General features: G+C 36.8%; 1 protein-coding gene and 1 non-coding gene across 3 annotated transcripts in view; one reads left to right on the top strand and one right to left on the bottom strand.

Moving 5' to 3' along the window:
• On the bottom strand, positions 1–72 carry TRNAP-AGG. The gene has a single exon. It is a non-coding gene; the product is annotated as a tRNA-Pro (tRNA).
• LOC105161104 (alpha-taxilin) overlaps positions 8,809–15,971 on the top strand; it is a 7,789-nt gene continuing 626 nt past the window's right edge. Inside the window, exons 1-11 of one of the 2 annotated variants that reach the window (XM_011078690.2) lie at positions 8,809–9,138; positions 9,242–9,521; positions 10,836–10,912; positions 11,173–11,281; positions 11,599–11,666; positions 12,104–12,181; positions 13,317–13,381; positions 14,206–14,272; positions 14,376–14,558; positions 15,265–15,321; positions 15,416–15,511. In XM_011078690.2, the coding sequence (XP_011076992.1) occupies positions 9,121–9,138; positions 9,242–9,521; positions 10,836–10,912; positions 11,173–11,281; positions 11,599–11,666; positions 12,104–12,181; positions 13,317–13,381; positions 14,206–14,272; positions 14,376–14,558; positions 15,265–15,321; positions 15,416–15,511 (1,098 nt within the window). In that variant the 5' untranslated portion in view covers positions 8,809–9,120. The remainder of the gene's footprint in view (positions 9,139–9,241; positions 9,522–10,835; positions 10,913–11,172; positions 11,282–11,598; positions 11,667–12,103; positions 12,182–13,316; positions 13,382–14,205; positions 14,273–14,375; positions 14,559–15,264; positions 15,322–15,415; positions 15,512–15,971) is intronic. The other variant, XM_011078691.2, reaches the window with a different exon arrangement.

Below are 15,971 nucleotides of genomic sequence, written 5' to 3' on the forward strand. Positions count from 1 at the left end.
GGGGCATTCCGAGAATTGAACTCGGGACCTCTCGCACCCTAAGCGAGAATCATACCACTAGACCAAATGCCCTACATGTTCACTAAACTTATTATTTCATTTATAGTGATCTATGTTTGATAAACAAAAATAGGTTTAAACCTTATTTGATAGCATAAAATTACACCATCTAACCTATGATCTGTTTACACAAAATTATTCATATTTTTTTATATCATTATAGAAATCATCTCTGATAACTAAAAAACAAGTGTAGTTTGTGTGATGATGTTGACGTGTTTGGGGAATGTACGTGTGTGATTTGTTTAAATGATATTGAAGTTTCTAATATGTGTATATATAATTATTCAGAAAATATAAATAATTAATACAAACAAACTATAGATGATCAAAAAGTGTAAATGTAATTATCTGTTATCAGTGTATAAATTTTTCATAGTTGATGTAATTTGATGTAAAATATTAGGGTATAATATAGGTTACCCCATTTCACAAGTATGCATAAATTAGGGTAAATTATATTTTTGGTCCCACAAGTGGACCCAATTCCAATTTTAGTCCCATACTAAGGGCAATTCGCACATTTGGTCCCGTAAGTGGATTTTTTTTCCAATTTCAATCCCAGTTGGGGATTTCCGTTAAACTTGACAGCTGCTGCCGATTGCCGTTAGGTGCTGTTGTAAATAGAGGGAAAACATGGAGAATTGGAGGGAAAATCAACAATTTGGTAGGAAATTACAATATACCCCTCTTCCTTCTATTTAACTCCCAATTTTTCATTTCTCTTGCATTTAGTAGAAAAAAATCTCACAAAATATGGCTGCTAGTAGAGAAAATTTTTGTCATTGTGGAAGGCTTGCGATTTTAAACACTTCATGGACCGACGACATCCCAGGTAGGAGGTTTTTTGGGTGTACGAAGAAAAGAAGTGGATGTGGTTTTTTTCGTTGGGAAGATCCGCCGATGTGTGCAAGGGCAAAGGTTATAATACCCGGATTGCTTCGAAAACTGAGGGGTCGCGTATAGCCATGTCAATTACCCACGCTCACCAAAACCTTGCCTTCAACAATGGCCGACACTTTGCTCACCAAAATCTTGCCTTCAAAGCAGGGAACAATAGTATTTCAAAAGAAAAAAAACTCAGCAAAAAGGATTTTTTTCAAAGCAGGGAACAGTGAACGAAGAAGAAGCGCAGGTGAACGAACGAAGAAGAAGCGCCGGTGAACGAAGAAGAAGATCAGGTGAACGAAGAAGAAGAAGCGCAGGTGAAAAGGGGAAAAAATTAGGGCTTTTGACTGCTGTAAATTTGGGTCTTTTCCTTCTAATTCAGCGTAAGATGAAGTGAAATTTCTCACATGCAACTCACATGAGAAACGACCTAACGGCAATCGGCAGCAGCTGTCAAGTTTAACGGAAATCCCCAACTGGGATTGAAATTGGAAAAAAATCCACTTACGGGACCAAATGTGCGAATTGCACTTAGTATGGGACTAAAATTGGAATCGGGTCCACTTATGGGACCAAAAATGTAATTTACCCCATAAATTACTATGAGATCTTTAGCTCTGCGACCCTATTATACCTTAAGCAAATTCTGACTTATGCATTGGAAGGTTTTAATTGGGGATCACTCCAACAAACCTAATGATTTGTACGGTAGGCCAACTCATCATCTAACTCGAAGACCTCAAGTGGGTGTTACCCGACTCATAGCGTCAAGTCATTACTAATCTGGATCCAAATCAGCCATAAAATTATTAAGATTAAAACAAAAAAAATCATCCTGCATCCTTAGAACTTGGTCAATTCAGTTTTTGACCTAGCAAGATTTGAAACATATTGGCCACTTCAAGATTTGATTGCCCTTATTCAAGTATCTTTATTGAATCATTTCTTGTTCTTGAATGACGACATAAATTTATGGAATTCTTTGATATTTCTTAAAAATAAAGCGAAAAGGAAAAAATCAAACAAATTTTTAAAGAATTTAGACACAAGAAGAAGAAATTTTGGGTGATTTTTTCATACTCGAAAGTTCAGGGGGTCAATTTATACACATCTCATGACGGATGTTTTGGCACAATATGTTCAAAAGCTACGACAACCCTCGTCACTCCTAAGAACAATAATTATGTGTTGACATGTCATTATTAATCGAGCAACATATCAGCGGTATCTTAACATTCGACGAATATAGTTTTTGAAATATAGGGAATAAGTATTACACAGGCCAAACCACATGACACTAGAAGAATTATAATATTTAATCATAATTAATTTTCATGGTTAGATAAAATAGCATAGCAAAAGTTATTAACTACAACCACACAATGATTGTTGGCCGTGGTTTTGCAAGGACGGCTAAAAGCCATGACAAATATTTTTACATGACTGTTAGTCGTGAAAAATATTTTTTTTATAATGGAAAAGTTATTTTTTGTATTGATTTTATTTAATTATAATTAATAATAGTTATTTACCATTGCTTTTAACCATAACTATTAAAATTGTCGTCAATAATATTTTTTTTTCTAATGTGAGAATAAACTATAATTTACCCAAAAATTGATCATAGCTCAATGTTTTAATGAGGAAAGCGCAATTATTTGAAAGAAAGAAAAAAGGAAAAGGACTGAATTGGTAACATTGAAAAGTTTAAGAGCTAGTTTGAGACTTCAACTAAAGTGCAAGGACGAAATTGAAAATTACCCCAGTTTACGAGAAAGCACCCTCCGGTTTCAAATAAGCCCAGAACTAAAATGAGGGGCTCCGACAAAGAAACACAGCACAATTGGCCACAGCCTCGCAGATGTTTCTGAAACAACTCCAAAATGTTATCTTTCACCCAAAAAGTCATCAAGAACGAGACCTCTTCCACGCTTTTCTATTTCCAGAAAATTTCAAGAAAATTGCAGAAAAGCTAAGGAAACCAGAGGCTCGGCCGACCCACGAACTCAGGGTTTTGGAAATAAGCTTTAAATTTTTTTATATTATCACATTATTTTCAACATTTTATCTTAACTTAATGAATGTGTCGTTTTAATTAGATATTTATTTAAGGTTTATGACCTATTATTATAATGATTTAATTGCGGTTTTATAAGGTTTGATAAGTATTTGACCGTTATATTTTATATATTAATGCGGCCTATTTATAACTGAATTTATTATAAATATTATGATTTTTATTAGGTTATTTAATATTTTATAACGGTCAAATTTTTACCACTATTTAAATGGCTATTTGCTTTTTTCATTTGACACGTCGAGAGAGTCAATTTTGTGTTTACAGTTTATCAATTTTTGGAAACACTTCATATTCTCCCACAAAGTACTTTTGGAGTTTTGGCAACGTGAGTGTGGACTGTTTCTTTGTCTTTTTATGGTCGTGCACATGGAATGAGACACTGTTAGAACTAATGGGGTTTTATCTTAGAATTATATGAGCCGCTAAAACCTGCACGTAGGGAGGCAATCATGATTTTAAGTCAGCAACAAGTGTCGTGACACTCTATCAGTGCAGCTTTTCTAATTTCAAGCTTCATTTTATTTAATATATTATCACTTTATATATATTGTGATAATATATTATATTGGTATTATTATTGAAATAGGAGTTAAATTCTCTAATGGCTAATGGTGCACCATTGGTTAGAGGTATAATAAAATACAATGAGTCCATTGGTTTGTTTTCAATGCATTACAAATTCTCTATACAATTAGATATAAGTTTTGTTTTTTTGTTAATTATGTCAAATTTAACTGTGGAATGAGTATGTGAATATGGCTCTTAAAACAGTATAATATATTTAATATTTTATAAATGTTGTGCATGAAGAAATTGTATTTTGACATAAAAATATCATCCAACTAAGACATATATAAATATGAGATGTATCATTAAATGAGTTGGTCAAAATTTTATATAATAGTTTCTTTTTTTTTTTTAACCAGCGAAGAAAGTTTTTATCACATGTTAAAAACTGTTCATGCATACAAGAACCTAATTAATCAAAACAACCTGAACAAGCTTTCAAACAATTAATCTAAAAATCAAGCAATCGAAAAGATCTAAACACTTGATCGACTAAAGCCTTAGCGTCCAAAACCCGATCATAAAAAATCATGCTATTACGGTTACTCCACAGGAGCCATGAAATGATTAAGAAACACTCGAAACCCCTCGGTCCTACACGTCTATGAATGAAATGCATCCAATCCTCCACAAACAAATCTTCCCGCGAAATAACCATTCAAGGCAAATTAGACAGAGCCCAAACCAATCCGACAAATGAGCAACAACGTAAGACGTGATCTAACCCATCCTCCACCTGATCACAACAAAGGCAATTTGCCTTCTAGATGAATCCCTTAGGAAAAGAGATTTAGTTGTGTGCGTAGGGCATCCTTGCAACTATGCCAAGCGAACAATCGAACCTTGGGCGGTACCTTGGTTTCCTAGATGAAATGTTTTTTCCCCATAGCACCAGAATTTGCCACAGCAAATGATTACCAGCTTCCTCAGCCTGTCTCATCACTCATTCGTACGTGTTCTGGACAGAAAAAATCCCTTTTTCACCGAAGTTCCATATCTATTTGTCATTACTTGGTACAGTTCTAGTTGTGACTCGAAGGATGCACTCCGCATCATAGCTCGCAAATTCTTCCTTAATCAACTCTTGATTCCAGCTGCGATCCTCCTTAAGAAGCAATGACACAGTGGCAGAAGTGGGTAAAGATCTCGGACGTGCAATTAGCTTGAAGGTTGGAGGGCGTGGCAACCGTGGATGGCCCATCACATTAATCAACCTGCTATATCCTATTTCCCACTGAACACTACCCACCAGAAGTGGTCTTGCTATGAGAATTGAATGCCAAGTGAAGGAAGGGTTTGGGTTTACCTGTGCATTGAAGAAACCACTATTGGGGAAATATTTGGCATGAAGGACTAGATGCGCCAAGCTTTGTGGATTAATTGCTAAGCGCCAAGCCTGTTTCGACAATAAGGCTAAATTCTAGTATATGAGCTGGTTGAAACCAAGTCCCTCGTCCTCCTTACTCTTACAAAGTGTTGGCCAAGAGATCCATGTATTTTCCGATTACAATCCTGACTTAGAAAAAAATTAGCAGCCATGGATTCTAACTCAAACAATAGTGATTCCACGATTAAAGCACAACTCATAACATAGGCTGGAATAGATTGGATGACTGACTGAATCAACACTACACTGCCTGCTTGGGATAGACGTTTAAACATCCAACCTTGTAGGCGCTGCCAAACCCCCCTTAATACCCACGAACACTTCTTGTTTTGATCGGCCAATAATGGCGAGTCAGCCTAGATATTTCTCATGCTTAGCAATTCCCACCACCGCATCTAACTCTGCCAATTCCTCCTGAACTTGTAAAGGAATGTTCCTACTAAACACCACCACAATTTTTTGATATTTCACTTGTAGCCCCAATCCACTTTCAACTTTAGCCAGCAAACCGCTAATAAATTTGAAGTTCTTCTCGATTAGCATCACAGAAAATCAACGTATCATCTGCAAATAATAAGTAAGTCACCCATTGTCCATTGCGGCACACACTAACCCCTCCTCCTCAGCCCTACGCACCATGCCACTGAATGTCTCTGCAGAAAAAAGAAACAAATATGGGATAGGGGATCTCCTTGATGAAGACCTCTTCCCAGTTGCAAATAACTGAAAGGTATTCCATTAAGCATAAATGAAAAAGACATTGAAGTGACACACAACATAATTAGTGCCACAAAGAGAGAATTACATCCTAATAAAAGGAGCACTCGTTCAAGAAAAATCTATTCCACACGGTCGTAGGCTTTATTGAGACACATGACCGGTGTTACCTTGATACTTGTGGGTGAGGTAATGATTGACCTCATAAGCAATAAGGACATTATCGAGAATCAAGAGGCCCATGACAAAGGCTGATTGCATATATGAAATAAATTATCAAGAAGGGGCTTAAGCCAATTCGCAATTGAGGTTAATTTGTATACTACGTTACTAAGAGAGTTAAGGCGGAAGCCAGAAACAACCTCTGGATGAAACATTTGGGGAGAAGCACAATGTGCGCATGATTTAATGCAACTTTAAGAATATGTTGATTAAATATTTGAAGAACCCACATGATGAGTATAGCCCAAAAGGGATTGGCCCAAGAAGAAATGTCAAGCCCAAGCATAGACCCGCCAGCCCGGGAGAGTGTCAGCCCAGTCAGGTGCTGGGTTTAACCCTAGAAGGGGGCACCCTACAATATGGTTCGGCCCAAAAGGGAGGCCCACTAGGCTCAGCCAAGAGGGAGCCCCCCATACCAAAGTCAATCCAAAGATGAAGCCTACCTTATCAAGCCTGGTCCAAGAAGGAGGCCTAGTCCAAAGGCCTGCCGCTACCTTACAAGCCAGCCCGAAGGAATAAAGGTGCCCTCAAGAAGCTAGAGTAATCACACAAGAGGACTCCTTGCGAGGCAGGAGTTTTCATGAAGGAGTCCTACCTTATTCAAAGACTTGCTGTTCAAGAAACAGATAAGATGCAACCTTTTCCTGCCTCCCTCGCCAGACGCACAGCATGAGACTCTTGCCATATAGGAATTTCTCTATAAATACAAGGGCTACCCTCAACAGGGAGGCCCCCCCTCTTTCCACCTTCGGAAAACTCTCTCACTGCCACTCTAACATTCTAAAGTTCGTGTTCTTACTTGTGAAATTCTTATTTCAATCACAATTTCTCGTTATAATTTATTCCTATATTTATTTATTCTTAAATCCAGGAGTAACTTAAGTATCGGCGTGCTAACGTGTTGGTTTGCAGGTCCTTTTTCTCAAGAGCTTTCACTCAATTAGCCCAAATCCAACATCAAGATTCAAGAACTTTGGCCCTGTGCTAAAATTGCATGCATCACCACAATAGACCAAAATTTCTAGAAAAAGACCGGGGACATACCATTAGGTCCAGGAGAATTAAGAGGTTGCATTGGATTAAGTGCTTAATTGACCTCTTCAGAAGTGAATGGGCGAAACAGATCCAAGTTCATCTCCTCTGACACATTCGGCTGCTTACAATCCTTTGAACAATCCTTCTTGATCACCCCCTTACAATCCTTTGAACACAACCAGGCAGTCTCGAACCGGAGACGATTCTGTTATTGTTTGTTCCCCCTTCTAGGATTCCCGTCCGAGGTTAGAAGTAGTGCGACGTGGTCCGAGCGAGCCTCGTGAATGTGAGAAACAACCGCTGCTGGAAACAAAGACGTCCACCCCTCATTGCAACAAGCACGGTCCAAATGCTCACAGACTATTCTTGGAGTCTCCCTCTAATTGCACCATGTGAACCACGTCCTACAATACCCTAAATCATGGAGATTACAATCTGATAAACACTCTCTAAATGCCGTAATTTGCCATGGAGCTCGTGTATTAATGGCCTGCTTCTCCCACTGGCTCAAAATCTCATTAAAATCACCCATGCAGAGCCAAGGTCTGTATGATTGTCTACTTAACTGACGCAAGAGAGACCACACGAATTTCCATTTTGCAACCTCTAAAAGCCCATAAAATCCTGAGAAACGCCACCGCGCCAACTCTACTTCCTCTTGCACCATTGCATTAATATGATGAGCTGAAAAGGACTGGATCTACACATCCACATCTTTCCGCCACAATAGCAGCAAATCCCTACTTTTGCCTTTTGAAGGAACCCCTACTAGCTCTCGCAACATCCGAACTGTCCAAGGGGCTCCCAACCCTTGACAGTTCCAGGCTAAGATTTTCCATGGCTGTCAGCGAAGGCTGCGGCAGAAAGGAATGGGATCTCTTCAGTTTTTAGGATCCTTCTTTTACTAGCATGCTCACCCTCAGGGCTTGTTTCTATGATATTAATACCGCGGCATCTCTTCTGACCCCCACCCACCTTGGACCCCACCGTGCCTCTTTGGCCTTGCTTCCCCCGCGGTTTCTGCTCCATGAGTCCCCAAGCCACAAACACTGGAACTTGAACTAAACCAAGCTCATGACCATTTTCATTTTAAGCCTCCGAATTAACCACTTGCATTGACAAATCCTATCTAGGCCCCTAGAATGTAGACGACACCAAATCTATCTGATTCAAACCTTGCAACATTCCACCATCACCACTCTCATTTTCCACCGCATGCTACCCCTGCACCTCCACTGCTCACTGCCCTCTACTGCCGCATCCTTGCTATCCACCTAGGCATTGTCATTTGAAACCTGGCCTTTTACAAACTGCTCAGATCCCGAGCGTGATCCTACGCCCTACCCTTCCCTAGCGTGCTCTACCTATGCTTGCCATTTCAACTATACGCACCAAATCTATCAAAAATAGACCCTCCACGCTGCTGAAATCTTACTATTAATTTATTATATATACAATGAGATCAATTACAATTCTATACTTCAATTAAATAATTCGTCTCTTAATTTTTTTTATATAGTGAGATCAACAACTTTTAAAAATAACTTATGTTTAGTTAAATATACAAAATCATATGCAAGTATTTTGCTAATTTGATATATATTCTAAATTTTTATGAATTATATTACTAAACTAGTTAGTAATTTATATTTATAACAATAAATTAAATATTATACCATATGATTGATATTTTTATAATTAATATACTAATATTTAATATTATTAACTTACAACAATATAATTTTATTAAAAAAGTATACAACCCAATAATTTTAAATCTCACCAACAATTTTATTAAAAAAAAAATACACTTTCTCTTTCTTTCAGACAACTCTAAATTTTAAAACCCCAATCTCTTTCCCACTCTTCTCATTTCCTGTTTTTTCTCTTTCTCCCCAATTCCCAGATCTTCTTTTCTTTCTTGCTATACCACTGCAGACACCGTTAACAAAACAAACAAAAACTCCAAGATCATGTCCATAAGCATAATATCACCGTCCCACTGCACAGACTCAACTATAGCAAACCCAAATTAGACCCAATTCCCAGATCTAAACGCCTCTGTTCTTCCCACTCTTCTCTTTATCCTTCTTCCCAATTCCGAATCTCTCTGATACCTACAGACCTCGTCACTGTACGTATATCTAATCCGTGCGTGTGTATTATGCGTATAATTTCATATGTACGGTTAGGGTTTCAAATTCTCTTCATCAAATGTATAGCAATGTGAGAGAAAATATGTTTTTTCGTTATCTCCAGAGCTGAGGGCTTGTTGGAATATGCAGGTGAAAATGGAGAACCCGAACCCGGAGGTGAATCAGCTTCCAGAAGCGGACTCGTTGCCTGATGGGTTTGTCGAATCCTCTTCTGCGGAGCCATTGAAGGAGTCGGTGACGGATTATAAGGAAGAAAAATTACTGGAGCCCGATTCACTGCCCGAAGTTGTCATAGGAGATGGCGGTTCGTCTTCGAGTAAATTAGTTGAGAATGCGGGGGATCGAAGTCAATCAACGGCTATGGCAAATGTTATCGCAGCTCCTGGTGAAGGACATGTTAAACAGAAATGTAATGTTTCTTATTTATTTGCTTTTGTAAAGTTTTTTGTTTGATGCAGTTTTTAAGTGGCTTCTTGAGATGATTTTGGTATAGTTTTACATGGTCGACTTGAATTATGAATGTCATAGATATAGGATGTGGGGGTTTAGTGGAAAGTTTCGTTTACATCCTGGCATTGACTGTGCTGAAATATATTCTTGTGGCTTTGCCGTTTGCTGCATGTAAATTGATTCTTGAAATTGTAATGGGCTAGAATGCATGGGAATTGAATGAAGACTTTTTCAGTTATGACATCCCATGTCTCCAATGGAAGGCATGCGGAGAAGAAAGTTCTATAGATAAGGTATAGATGGTCGACCAAAATATTGCAATTGGAGAACTCTAACGGACTTTTGATCAATTAGTTATACTGTCTGCCCTCGATTTTTTTTCAAATTCTGCTATTCTGTTTTCTTTTTCTTTTTTTAATAGTTATAATATTTTTTCTTTCTTCCCCACATCTAAAAAGGCCATGTGACAAGTAATAGTGTCTGCAGAAGTTGTAGAGCCCACTTGTATATGTACTAAGGTGGCATCAAGTAAATCTTTAAATACAGAACAACCTTTTGTCTGCATACTAAATTAACTTTTTGAGCTACAAAATGCCTCAATACATGGAAAAGATGGCCTCTTCGCAAGTGAGAGTGGAGGTGGTTTCTGCTCACTGCTTTAAATCAGGGTAGAAGGTGTTCTATTCTACAAGACAACTAGGCCATATCATAACTCTCGTTGTCCATTCTTTCTATATGTTACACTGATTATGACAACATTCTGTTCCAGTTAGTCAGTTAGTGTATACCATCACCTTTTTGGATAGTTGTGTCTGGCCAAAGTGTATACCACCTCTTTCTTGCATAGTTGTAACTGGCTCACACTGTCAAAAAGATCCTATTGTCGCTAAAGTAGTGTTTCATAATTCATTAGAAAATTATGTGTTAGTTGTGACTTATTGAGCTTTGCAGCTCTGAAAGTTTGTGAGGTATCTTGATTGATCTTTGCCACTCATCTCAATGGAAAGTTCTACAGTTGATTATGGCCATGTTTAACTTCTTTGGTGCGGGAGCTGATTCAGAATCCATATAGTAGCTTTCGGAATATGGTTTTATGCTGGTACTTGTAAAGCATATCTGGTGATTATTTTAGCACTTGCCTATTAAGTTGCTGATGTTTGTTTTCATTTCTATGATGGACCTGCATGGTGGCTTACAAAGATTTACTGCTTGAAATTTTTTCCTTGCTATTATAGCTTCACTAATTTTCACTTTACTTCATCTATTTCTGAAGCTACTGAAGGCGTAGAATTACAAACGGTTGCTTTAGGGGAGATTTCAGGGGCTGGAAGTGCTGAAAACAACAAAAAGGTATTAGTAATTAATTGGCGTAGAAAAACAAGTATATAAGTAGGTTTTTATGGTTAACATTATCTTTGTTCCTCTTTTGCTGTAATTTAAAAATATTATATGAATGGTGTTCATAATTATCAATTCGTACTTCTGGATCCTTCTTAAGAGAATGCTACTGTAGTTTGAAACAATCACAATATCGCATGAAATTCTTTTATGCAGCACAATTTGTTAAAATCAAATACTTCATGCTGTTTATGGGTAATGTATTTTCCCAGGAGGCCCCTGAAGTGAAGCGTAAAAATGTAAAGCGTACCTTCAAGTCAGAGAAGGAGTTTTTGGAGTTCACTTTGAAGTATCAACAAGTAATTGCTGAGAGAGATTCTGGTAGGTTTTTTATTTGATTTGAGTAAGTTTGGTTCTTCTTACATGTTTTTTTTGTTTTAATGATTCTGTATTTCAAAGAGCTGACCAATTTAACCTTGTAATTTGTACTTTTCCCCTGATAATTTCCATCTACTGTATTGTGAAATATTATGCATGCTTAGTATCACGGCTGATAGCTGGACATATTTTACTTAATTTTTTTCCAAATGAGCTTAGTAGACCATCATATTTGTTCTTGAATGGAGTAAACTCCTGCATTTTGATGTAATATCAGGGAAAATTGCTTTATTTAACCGGTCTATTCCTCTATTCTGCAGCTGTTGCTGTTAGAGATAAACTTGAGTCATTGTGCCGGGAGTTACAACGTCAAAATAAATTGTTAATGGTATTCCTTGGCTTCTTCAGATTCTGCTTCATCTTATACTTTCCTATATTATCAGACTGGATTGCATATCATACAAGTAATATCATCAAAAAATTGGGAAACCTTTGGGTCCCTCTCTCCATGTTTGTCAATCTATTATGACCCTATAGGTGCATGTGAAGGTACAAGTAGTCTTCTTATTTTATGTATTCAAATTAGAACATTTTTTTATTCATGTTGGCTTTTTTCCAATATACTTGTTAACTAGTGTTAATATTAGGAATGAAGATGTAGTTGACTGCTTTACATCTGGACTATAATCTGTATTTTCCTAATGTTTGCCAATGTTTTGGTATTAGGTGGCCTTTAAGTCACTGGTTCCTTGTTTATCCCAATGCACAATTTCATGTTGGTGATAGTTTTGTCCTTTCTAATCACTGATTCCTTGTTTATTTCAGGATGAATGTAAACGAGTGTCAACAGAGGGTCAAAATTTGAGATTAGATCTGTCAAACAAGTTCCAAGATGCCATTAAGGTTATCATATTTTGATCAGTTGATAATGTATTTTTAAATTCTGTTTTGTCATTCCTTACGTTTTGGTTATTGGATCACTATCAGTTCCAGTACAATCTCCAACATCTTTATTGTTTTGTATTCATCGGCATAAACATGTCCACTTTTTCTTTGTCTTGACAAGTATGTCTAGGTTTTTAATATGGGCAACAATAGTGCTTCAGTTAACATTTTGTACCTTTAAACCTTGAATTAGTATGACCCTGAAATAGCTGGACATATTTGTCCATAAGGAGGGGGAGTGGGGGACAAGTGTGAGCACATATATGCCACCTTGAAAAGGTAATGCATCAACTGCGATGCATTAAGCATTAAAAGTGTGGTTATCTTTTAGATAGGTGAGCGGAGAAATCATAGGGATGGCTTTGACTTGTGGCAGCAATATTGGCAGGCTTAGTTTATATCATAAAGAGCATACACAATCTGTATAGAGCAAGCTGTGTATCCTGTTCTTAATGAACTTTGTACTATTCGATACTAGAGGGAGGGAATGTTTGAGAACTTGTAAATCAAATTAGAAGTTCCTACGACACTGTTCTAAATTTTTAATGTCGCCCAACTTCGTTGTAGTTGTTAGTTGCTGCCCCTTCCCCGTATGAACCTCTTCTCTTATCCTTATTAAGACTGACTTCTTTTAGTGGCATTATTCATTGGTTGTGTTGCAAAGCTCTTCTATGTCATTACTAGTGTCTGCATACAATACCAGATTGGATTCAAATGTTGAATGAAGAATGTACTCCTCACCATATTTCATGTTGTCAATGCACCAGCCTAAAATAATTGCACCAGATAATAATTAGGAGTGTTAAGTTGAATAGATTTTCTTGGAGGTGTGTGTGTAAGATGTTTGGATCTCAAGCCACAAGTGACCAAATGATGAATTACCAGCAGGATTTCTATTTTGGATTATTAGGATCTTGGCTTTATGGCTTGCTCCCCTGATTGCCACAGGAATGGTATTAGTTGAATTGGGTAGCTTGTTATTGCATAATTTTGTATCTTCTTCTTGTAGCACCCAACTAACTAAGACTTTCCCTGAACCATGGTTAGCCATTTTCTTCTCTTTTGTGTTTATGTTTTCCCCACTCTATTGTAGGAAGTAAGCAGTAAGCTGGAGGAGCAGAAAGATGAATGCATATCTCAGCTAAAAGAGAATGAGATGTAAGAAAATCCTGGACGATCTCACTTCATGTGATTGTTTAAGACCTTGTCACTGTTGACTATACTGTTGCAATGAAAACTTCTTATGGTTTTGCTATTACGCAGAGTGGAGTGGACTAAACTGCTTAAGTTTTGATTTCTTTTTAATCAGAAAAACCCCTGTAGGAGAACAGACCCTTGACATTTCCCACTTTCCTGTTTAGCACTTAATGTAGATTGATCTGTTGCATAATACATAGGGAGGTTATTGTTCTTTGTCTTGGATAATCAGTTGTCAGTAAAGTTCCATCTGAAAGCCGTGACTACTGCATCCCAGAGTGCATCTGTCTTTAACAATTTATGAACCTGAATGAATGCATTACATCAGTTATGGCCCATTTGCATGGAGTCATAATATATGGTCAAAACTTATCTCTATTGTGCAACTTTTGCCCAACATCTCTTGGCACACAGTTGAATTTGCTGCTCTCCTCTCTCTCGTTTTGTTTTACACCGGTCCCAAATGTCATGTTAGTCTTATCTGCAATCTTTTGGACCAACCTTTGTGATTTCAGTTGTGTGATAAACAATCTTAGAACCTTGGTACTCCAGGTCTTATCTAGTGAATTATATTAGTTGGACGCATCGTTTGATATTTTATTTCTGGTACAGGATCTATCTGTTCCTATTACAAATAACTGTGGATGGAAAAATTGATTAAAATAGAAAATTATGTACACTTTATAGAGTTTGTGAGAAAAACAGCAAAAGATAATGGATTTCTAAACAGATGTTATTGGCATATTTACCACTTTTCTATGATGTACAAAATTCTCTAACTTCAGGTTAAAGACCAAGTTAAAACAACTTGTTGATCAATATGCTCTTTCTGAGCAACAACATGCACAACAGGTAGGCATCTCTCATAACATAGAGGTTCCGCTTATTTGAAAAAGTTCTAATTATCTATTGAGTTTGGTTCGGATGTTGAACTTTCTACCATTTGGTTTTGCAGCTGAAACAGAAAACACTTGAACTTCAGCTTGCTGATTTGAAACTTCAGCAACATGAAGAGAAATTGAAGCAGGAGCAGTCCCAGATGAAACTATATGCAGAACAAGTGGCACAACTTTTAGCAACTGAAAAGAATTTGAGGTTGCAATTAACAGCTGATGGTGAAAAGTTCCAACAGTTCCAGGTCTGCGTATGCTGAATAAATTCTATAAACAGGATGTGCACAATTGATGTTTGTTTTTTGTTCTTTTAGGTGAATGGAAATCAATTTCTAGATTACACACCTTGATTGTCCTAAGAAATTGAGTACAAATCAAAAACTTCGTTAATATAATTTTGATTATTAAAGCTCTAACTGAAGGTGTCAACCAGACAAGAATATGTCTTCAGATGTTTTAACTTTGAACTCTGGCAGAATTGGTGATCCATAATGTTCTGCATTTACAAAAAAATAAAGACTTTTCACTTCAGCAGTTTCAGAAACATAATGCAAGTAGTTTCTCATTGGTGGTTGTGGAATTGGATTTATTAATGTCATGTCATCTGCTTTAGTGAAATGATAATTTGGACTTCTAAATGTAAAACTGACACGTTTAATTTATTCTAAAACCTAAATTGATACCCATCCAAAGAATCTGTAAATTCACTATATTATTTGCTCATTGATCTGTTAAACGTAGTGTGGCACTTTCATGAATGTCTCATATCTGTGTTTGACTGAATACACTGCTAGAAAAATAGTGAAGAATAGAAGGTTAAGTTAACATCTCGGTTGCTATTATCATCTTATTCTTTTCATTTTTTTATTATTGTTAACGCACTCTGGTGCATGATTGATTACGTAACATATACTGCTGATTCTTGCTCCCGTGTTTTTCTTTCTTTTGCAGGAAGCATTATTGAAAAGCAATGAGGTTTTTGAAACATTTAAGCAAGAAATTGAGAAGGTACAGTGATAATGCCTAGTTTTATAGAGATTTTCATCTGCATATTTTATTTATTTGTTAGACAACTTACGCTCCTGTATGTGCTTGAAACCAGATGGCAAAATCAATAAAAGAACTCAAAAAGGAAAACACCTTCTTGAAGAGTAAATGTGAAAAATCAGATGTTACTCTTATAGAACTTGCTGATGAGGTAAGCCTTGCTTTACACAGCATTTGAACATTACTAACTTTTCCAGATATATTTCTGCTTTAACCGTCATAGTTTCTTCTAATGTTGATCCACCTATTCCTTTTCCAAAATTTCATGTACATGGAAATCCATTGACTTCCCAATTCATCCCTTTTCTTTTCTATCTTTTCTTTATCTGACGAATTTTTCACAGAGACGCATTAGGTGTGATCTTTTTGCATCCCATTGAAATGACCTCTTCTTTTTAACTGTAAATCTGTGATTATGCCTTAAACTTGGAACCTTGGAGATTACACTGAAACACTAAATCTGTTACCATTGGACATTTTCTGTCAATTTCTTATAGTTCTTCATGTTTTACCTATTTGAGACATATAGATTAGAAACTCTGCGAGTATGATGACATGTTATAATTGAACTTCCTTATATGTTGAGCGATGCATATAGAAGTACATTCTCT

Source organism: Sesamum indicum, linkage group LG4 (assembly GCF_000512975.1).
Source record: "Sesamum indicum cultivar Zhongzhi No. 13 linkage group LG4, S_indicum_v1.0, whole genome shotgun sequence".
Lineage (NCBI taxonomy): Eukaryota > Viridiplantae > Streptophyta > Magnoliopsida > Lamiales > Pedaliaceae > Sesamum > Sesamum indicum.